At 45.5% G+C, this 8,276-nt stretch overlaps 2 protein-coding genes across 6 annotated transcripts; both read left to right on the top strand.

The window, feature by feature from the left end:
* Positions 1-848: 848 nt before the first annotated feature.
* On the top strand, positions 849-2,181 carry nupr1b (nuclear protein 1b). 2 transcript variants are annotated; one of them, XR_003598630.1, is made up of 3 exons: positions 849-1,025; positions 1,093-1,294; positions 1,908-2,181. XR_003598630.1 is itself a non-coding variant. In XM_028041684.1 (3 exons), the coding sequence occupies exons 1-2, from the start codon at positions 929-931 to the stop codon at positions 1,218-1,220; spliced, it is 225 nt and encodes a 74-aa protein (XP_027897485.1). In that variant the 5' UTR covers positions 850-928; the 3' UTR covers positions 1,221-1,227; positions 1,908-2,181. The 2 variants fall into 2 exon arrangements, 1 of the variants encoding a protein (XP_027897485.1); XM_028041684.1 differs by having other exon boundaries at positions 850-1,025; positions 1,093-1,227.
* Positions 2,182-2,512: 331 nt separating this feature from the next.
* Positions 2,513-7,759, top strand: sgf29 (SAGA complex associated factor 29). 4 transcript variants are annotated; one of them, XM_028041676.1, is made up of 10 exons: positions 2,513-2,642; positions 3,242-3,355; positions 3,437-3,512; positions 3,899-3,971; positions 4,048-4,112; positions 4,199-4,328; positions 4,801-4,947; positions 5,052-5,087; positions 6,638-6,803; positions 7,302-7,759. In XM_028041676.1, the coding sequence occupies exons 2-10, from the start codon at positions 3,290-3,292 to the stop codon at positions 7,416-7,418; spliced, it is 876 nt and encodes a 291-aa protein (XP_027897477.1). In that variant the 5' UTR covers positions 2,513-2,642; positions 3,242-3,289; the 3' UTR covers positions 7,419-7,759. The 4 variants fall into 4 exon arrangements, with proteins under 4 accessions (XP_027897477.1, XP_027897481.1, XP_027897479.1 ...); XM_028041680.1 differs by having other exon boundaries at positions 2,514-2,642; positions 6,641-6,803; positions 7,302-7,755; XM_028041678.1 differs by having other exon boundaries at positions 2,520-2,642; positions 3,237-3,355.
* Positions 7,760-8,276: the final 517 nt, after the last annotated feature.

Here is an 8,276-nt window from a genome sequence, read left to right as displayed (position 1 = left end):
GATGCTGCTGCAGAAACTAAATCTCACCATCGGCAGCTTCTTCAGGTGAAGCTCAAGCAGCAGCTGTGAAGGTGGTCAAGGTCAAGAGTTCAGGAGATCAAGAGGTCAAGAGGTCAGGGCCGTGAGAAACTGCAGCTGCTGCTGGTTAGACACCAGTTTAAAGAAACCAGTTCCATCTTCACAAACTGCTAGTCAAAAACATTAAAATGTTTCTGAATCCAATAAATGTATTGAAAAAAGATTTATTTCTTTATCTGTTACTGTCTGGTTCTGTGGATAATAAAACTATAATTCTTAAATTTACCTGAGAAAATAAATTCATAAATGAAGAAGAAGGCAAAACTGGAGGGTCAACCTTAAGATTCAGAGCTGTAACAATAATTTATAAAGATAAATGTTTCTATTTCTAAGTGCAGCAAAAGCTAGATTATCATTTTGGTAGAAATTTGGTAAAAAACAAAAATTAAAAACTTGATTTTAAACTGAATTTATTGCTGGAATAGAACAAACTGAAGTTTCCTCGGCTGTTTCTCTTCATGATTTATTTCTGGATTTTACTTCGATGCGACTTGCTGATAATTTGTTGGTTTATTTATGAGAGACAAAGTCAGTCAGGAGAAACTTTAGGCTTGTTTTTCACTTTAGGAGTTAAATTCGCCTTTTCTTTACATGTTTGTGTGCAAACGTGCTGGACGTGCAGTTTCTGATGCAACAGCTGTTTGTTTGGGCTGAGAGGAGGAAGAGGAGGAGGAGGAGGAAGAGGAGGAGGAGGAGGAAGAGGAGGAGGAGGAGGAAGAGGAGGAGGAGGAGGAAGAGGAGGAGGAGGAGGAACCGGGAGGAACTTATAAAAACTCACCCGGAGGAAGCAAAACAAAGCCGCAGCAAAACCAGAACCGAACCAGAACAGCTGGAAGCTCCCGAGGCGACCATGAGCCACATCGACGTGAAGAACCTGAAGCTGTCCAAGTTCGAGGAGGAACATTACGATGAGTATGATCGCTACAACCTGACGGACAAATACGCAGGTGAGGACGCGGCTCTGCGGCTCTGCGCTTCACACGGATAAAAACTAACGGGTTCTGTTCTGCGCAGAGGGTTCGGCCCGCAAAGGCAGAACCAAGAAAGAGGCCAGCGACAACACGAACCGCCAGAATCCTGCAGGACACGAGAGGAAGATCGTGGAAAAACTGCAGAACAGCGAGAAGAAGGCCAAGGAGTGAACCTGAGGTACCAGCAGCTGTTACTGGAGGCAACATTTAGACGGATTTCAGATCAACGCAGCGCGACACACAAAGTGATTCTATATTATATCATGATTCATGACGGTTAGAAGTTTAAAAAGCTGAAAGATTCAAAACTTTAATTTGACGCTTTTATGCTGGAGGTGATGTTTGATTCTGTCACTTTGATGCGTCTCTGTGCAGCAGCTTGGTTCTTAAAAGTTGGGTATAAATAAACTCTGAACATTGAACTCTGCGGCTAACCCTAACCCTAATCTGCCAATTTAACTTTAACCTTTGACCTCCACTGACAACGTTTTGCTCTCAGACGAGAATATTTTTATCAGTGCTTACACAAAAATCTGCCGATTTGGAAATCCTGTTTTATTTTGGGAAACGGATGTTTCTTTAGTCATTTTATTGGTTAATTGTGTCGTTGAAGCTAATCTATGAGATCTGGAAGAGTCCAGTCCATCTTTCCCTTCCTGCCACAGACACATTAACCCTTTAAGACCTAAAACTCTTCATGTTCTGGTTTCTCACTGCACAACTTATTGACCTAAAATATTTAAAAATCTTTGTGTGACAAAATATTTCTAAAATCCAAAAGATTTTAGACTTTGATTGGTCCAATCTGAAAGTGCACCACTAAGAAGGGTGTGTGTGTGTGTGTGTGCGTGAACCCAGGGCTGGTCGGACGGATCTTCCCGGTAACTGACCACGGCCTCCTTGGCGACGGATCGAGATGTTTGGATGGCAGGAGTTTGTTGGCGCTCCGCCTGGTTGGAGCCGTCAGCTCGCTGACCCCTGCAGCTGCTGAGGCTGACCTTTCGATCGGCGTGCTGCAGAGTCCGGACCGGCACCGCGGTCTGACTGGGATGACTGGGTGGCAGCTTGGAGACGCTTTTAATGCTTATTATGAGACAAAGTTTTCTCATTAAAGGATTTTAAACAGATCATAGTTTCTTGTTCTGGTTTGCTTTGTTTGTGTGAATTATTAGTTATATTTTGTGTAAAGTGACTTGAGGAAATCTCTAGTCAGGCAAAGGGAGCTTTGGAATTACATGAATAAATAAATAAATATATTCCTGAAACTTAATATAACCAGAGGCTTCATCTCTGTCAAACTAATTTGATGTTTTGCATGATAAACCTTCAATATGCACCTGAATGTGTATGGAATTAAAAATTACAATACTGCTTTTATGATCTGGCGTAGATTAATCATTCCTATTTAATTTGAATCAGTAATCGTTGTATGCACACAGGGAACAGTTTCATGAATTTAAAACATTTACCAACTCTGACCTGACGCAGGAGTGGTGGCGCTGTTTGCGTTTTGAACCCAACACCCCAAAAGAAGAAATAGATGCTAATCCGAGGTTAGCTCTTGGCTCGTAAACACATAAACAAACCTGCTTGGTGAGTGTTTTAGAAGCTTCCTAATAAATAATCTGAAAATATATCAATGTTACTAATGTTTTAGATTATCATATTTATGTAGAATCTGCGCAGTTGGGATTATTATATGATTAAACACGAGCAGCTGCTGCTAATTGCTTAACGGCTCGATAAGTTTTAAACATTTCGGATTTTTATTCGGCCTCTAAATTTTACTTTAGGCCAAAGACTAGAATATTATATCAATGTTTGACCTTATCTTGGTTTTAAAGATGGTTTAAAATATTGTTTTATTCTGGAAAGAACAGAAACATTGTTAATAATAACTAGAGAGGTCAGTTAGAGTATAAATAATGTAATGTTAATCAAATGTGCTGCAGACCCGCTAATCCAGGCGGCGTTTTCCCCAAAAAGACGACAAACTTCCGTCCCTCTATGCTGAGGTCAATGCATTTAAACGAAAACTAAAACAGGAAAAGTTTAAGTTTTCATGTAATAAACGAAGAGAGAAAATCCGGCCTGCTGAGCAGCAAGCAGCTGAGAGACGAGTGGTTCAGAAAAACTCATCTGCTGCTTGTTTCTGTCACAAAACAACCAAAGTTTTTCTATCCGGAGGTCAGGGCGGAGCTGCAGCGGGCCTCCTCTCTGTCTGACCCAGCAGGAGCAACATGTCAGCGGATACGAAGATCGCTGAGCTGCTCACTGAGCTCCACCAGCTCATCAAACAGACTCAGGTGAGTTCGGCCGGAGCTGCCTGCTCACCTGGCAGGAGCCTGGAGGAGCCGGGCGAATGAAGCTCCTGTTTCCTGTTTCAGGAGGAGAGGTCACGCAGCGAACACAATCTGCTGAACATCCAGAAGACCCACGAGAGGATGCAGACGGAGAACAAGAGTCAGTCAGGCTGCCGCCGCCATGTTGACTCAGGCTTCATGTGGGAGCAAGATGGAGGCCAGCAGTCCACCGTTAACCGGAGCTGATGTCCTTCCACTCCCACGTTTCAGGCTGCGACGCTGTCCAAGAAAGTTTTTCCTTGGACCTCTGACCCTTCCCTCTGAGGGGTCAGAGGTCACTGCTGGCCAGCTGAAGCTGTTCCTCAAGGACCTTCAGGGTCTCCGGATCTTCTGCTCTCATTTTGCTCATCCTGACTTCACTCTGCCTCCAGCCTTCTCTCCACTTCTCTTGGGAAGCGTTGCGGCCTGAAAAGAGGAGCCTGACTGGCTGTGATTGGTTTCCATGGGAACATCAGGTGTTGCTAACTCGTCCTCTGTCTCCTGCAGCGTCTCCATACTACCGCACCAAGCTGAGGGGCCTGTACACCACAGCGAAGGCCGATGCAGAGGCTGAGTGCAGGTGAAACATTTCCTGTAGTTTGGTGAATCTGGTGAATCTCCTGCTGATGCAGCTGTTCTCTGTCTCCCTGCTGCAGCATCCTGCGCCACGCTCTGGATAAGATCGCTGAGATCAAGTCTCTGCTGGAGGAGCGGCGGATCGGTAGGTCCTCTTCCTCTTCCAGTGAGGATCGGTTCTCCTGGTGCCAGATCTCATCCTCAGCAGCGCTGTGTGTTTTTGCTCCTCAGCTGCTAAGATGGCTGGAGTTTACAGCGACAGCGACCCCCCCAGGAAGACCATGAGGCGCGGCGTCCTGATGACGTTGCTGCAGCAGTCGGCCATGACGCTCCCGCTGTGGATTGGCAAACCTGGAGAGAGGTACCGCCTGGTATATCTGGATCCAGAACTTTCCCTGCTGCAGCTTCCCCTGACCTTATTCTGGACTTCTGGGACTGATGCTTAATGACATCAGCATGAGCTAACACCATGAGCTAGAGCTAATGGCATTAGCTAGAGCTAGCACCATGAGCTATAAATAGCAATATTAGCCAGAGCTAGCACCAAATTGCAACAAAGTGAAATCTCATCAATGTTTTAGTGACAGTGCTGCAGCCTTCAGTCTTTGTAACAATCAGTTCTGATTTGTCAGAGAAAATGTTTGAAGTTAGCACTGAGCTAACTCCAGTGGAATTGAGAAGCACTGGGTTAGCTTGTGATGAAAACACAAGCTAACTGCAGCCTCCAGTGTTTCTACCATCTTGTTTTACGTCAGAGTCAAATGTTTCTCAGATAAAGTTGATTGTTTCAACTAACTGTGGCTGATTTGACCTCTGACCTCCTGCCTCCACAGCCCTCCTCCTCTGTGCGGCGCGATCCCGGCCAGCAGTGACTACGTGGCCAAGCAGGGCGACAAGGTGGCGGCGCGGGTGAAGGCCGTGGATGGAGACGAGCAGTGGATCCTGGCCGAGGTGGTCAGCTACAACCACTCCACCAACAAGTGAGCTTCCGTCCGGTCCGGTCCGGCTCAGTCTGGGCCGGTTTATCTAGACATCATGTTGGTCTGCAAGCAGCTCAGCTTCTCCTGCTCTGCTCTCTCTGCAGGTATGAAGTGGACGACATCGATGAAGAAGGAAAAGAGTGAGTTGGTTTTTGGTTCTGGTCCGGGTTCCAACCGGACCAGAATCTTTGGAAGCTGACAGGAACTGCTGCAAGATGGAATCATCCAATCAGAGAGCAGATATCTGCAGTTGCTCCAGTTTTCAGGGAAATTAACGTCAGGTCATCAGATCCCATCATTTTCACGCTAATGTTTCGTTGAGTTTATAACAAATTGAACGTCGGGTTTAAGTGATGCTGATTCCCACCTGCAGGTGGCAGTGTTTCTGCTCCTCTGCCTGGCTTGATGTTCAGGGGCCTCATGTATAAAACAGCGCGCAGTTTTCACACTAAAACTTGGCCTACGGAAAAATTTAGAAAAGGGCGGCACACAAACCCCCGGATGTATAAAGGCGTGCGCACCGTTCCTTTATAGATCCTGGTTTAGGGGAAACAGAGCAGCTGCTGCTCCGCCTGTCGCCTCCATAAAAACATCTTAATATTAATTAGTATAAATACCAGGAAGTCTACCGCCACGTGAAGCAGTAACCATGGCAACGACCTTGTTCGTAGCAGACTAGGTATTTATGATCATTATTATTATATATTTTATTTAAAAGGTGCTTTCAGGACACATAAGGTCAGCTCATAAAACTAAAAATAATAAATTTAAAAACCTCCAAATGAATCCTAAAGATCTCAGAGCAGCAGAGCGTTCAGCCGGGATTTAAACGTTTCTTCTGAATGCAGGAATCAGGAGCAGAAGTTACATTTACAGAGTCCAGATGATTTCTGGCTCCACTGGAGGACGGCTGCAGCTGGACCGGTACCGGTACCGGTACCTGCTTTAAGTTCTGCTCAGAGCTCCAGGATGATCAGTCTGGATGAATCTAAACGATCAGAAACCAGCAGATCAATCTGATCTCTGATCAATGGCTCCATGTTCTCCATCAGAGCCAAAGCTCCTCAGGTAGCAGCTCACCTTGATGCAGCTACTGATATACCTGGGATTGTCTCCACACCTGATCACCTGATCAATAATCAAACTGTTTGATCAGCCCTGGTTTCTCTCTAGTGAGAATAAATAGATGCATTCAGACGATGAGTTTCATCTTTATGAGACACAAACTGAGCAACATGATTATTTACATTGAGGTTTTCACATCCTTTATTTCTATTTTCTTTATTCTGTGTGTGTGTGTGTGTGTGTGTGTGTGTGTTAGGTCATTTTCACGCCAGAGAAAAAGTCTGTGTATATTTAGCAAACTTTGACGAAAAGTTCATTTTTATACATGCCGACTTGTGCGTGAAATATGGCGCCGCACATTTCTCGTGCGTACGCCGCTTTAACGCTGCCGCAGGTCTGTAGCGAGCAGCTTGAAGTCACGTTTCCCATCATGCATCAGTGCGGCATTGGGAGTTATTTAGCACGTGTTGCAGTAATGAACTGGACCACTGAAGGAAATCTACAATCTGCTCCTTTTTCTTCGGTCTGTAGATTTTAGAATCGGTTTAAATGTGAAACGTTTCTGAGCTGCTCCAGCCTCTCTGCCAGAGGCGAGCGGCTCCCTGACGCCGGCTGTGGTTCCCAGCAGGAGGCACACGCTGAGCCGCCGGAGGATCATCCCTCTGCCTCAGTGGAAGGCCAACCCAGAGACCGACCCGGAGGCGCTGTTCAGCAAGGACCAGCTGGTTCTGGCCCTCTACCCGCAGACCACCTGCTTCTACCGAGCTCTGATCCACACGCCGCCGCACAGGGTGAGCCTCCAGCACCGCACGCCCAGGAAACCAGTCACACCAGTTTAATGGCTGTTAAAGGCCAGCATCACCCAAATGTTTTTGATCTTGTTATAAAGTTAGAACATAAGAATGATTCTTTCATGTTTGAGGAATCCTTTAATCTCCACGGCAAAGAGCAGGAGCTTCTTAAAGAGACAGACCCCCAATTTCAATACGTTCAATTAGGAAGTCAAATTTCTTTAAAGTCTATTAGATGTGTGTAAATACACATATATAAAAATATAGTATGTTTATACCAACTGAAGGTAACATAGTTACCACATCATACTCCAAAATGGCACCAGGTGCCTCAAAACGCAGCGCTGGCCCTTTAAATTACCTCCAGGTGGAAGCAGCTCCAGGTGTGAAACATTTTTCTGCAGCAGATTATGTAAACTCAGAGCCGCTGAGCTGAGGTGTGACGGCTCAGCGGGGCGATGCGGAGGCCGGCTGACGTCAGCGTGTGTCTGTGTGCAGCCGCAGGACGACTACTCGGTTCTGTTCGAGGACACGTCGTACGCCGACGGATACTCCCCGCCGCTCAACGTGGCGCAGCGCTACGTGGTGGCCTGTAAGGAGAACAAGAAGAAGTGAGGCTGCAGGCGACCGAACAAACTCAACGTTTCCATGGAGCATCACCTGCTGGCCAGTGCAGGAACTGCAGGGCGGAGAGTCGCTTTTATTTACATGTAAATTGTTGCACAAAGTGTCCTGATGAAACTCTGTTCTCATGTCTGCATTGAAGCTTTCTGATGTTTTCATATTAATCATTTTAAATAAATAATTTCATCAGGCTTCTGACATGGAGGTCGTCTCTACAGAAGCTGCTTCTTATGTTTCTAATTTGTTTTTATCTTAATATTTTCTACGATTAACTTTTGTACATAATACCAACAGGAAAAGATTCTGAATAAACTAATTATTTTAGTGATTCAGTTCAGAGACTCGTGTTTGAGCGTCGACTTTTTCTCAACATCAGAACAAAACTAATTATTGACAGAAATGCCGGGAAAGCCGTTGGACCGGCAGGCGGGAAGCCACAGAAGCTGTGGTTCTTCACACACAGCTGTGTCCAATGGTATTCAGAGGAAATTGAGTGGAAGGAAAAAGTGCAATACAGCAGGGACAAGAGGATTTTCAATAAAAATCCATTTCATTGGGTTTGGATCAGAACTGGAAACAGACCTTCAGATCCAACACGAGCTCCAGCTGTCCCACCGCAGAACCAGAGACATCAGAACCGTCTCACCTGGGCCAGGAGAACCGGAACCTTAAGGTCTCAGAGTCTAGAGGAAGAGTGGACCAGAACCATTGGCTTCGTCCAGGACGGAGATGATTCCTCACTAATTTCTCCATCCAGACACAATAAACATCCAGATTCACATTTTAAGATTCAAATCTTTCCAAGAACGTTCAGCAATTAAAAAAGAGTGGCAGTTATTACAATTCAAA

Source organism: Xiphophorus couchianus, chromosome 16 (assembly GCF_001444195.1).
Source record: "Xiphophorus couchianus chromosome 16, X_couchianus-1.0, whole genome shotgun sequence".
NCBI lineage: Eukaryota > Metazoa > Chordata > Actinopteri > Cyprinodontiformes > Poeciliidae > Xiphophorus > Xiphophorus couchianus.
The sequence above is the reverse complement of the archived record's forward strand: the minus strand, read 5'-3'. Positions and strand labels throughout refer to the sequence as shown.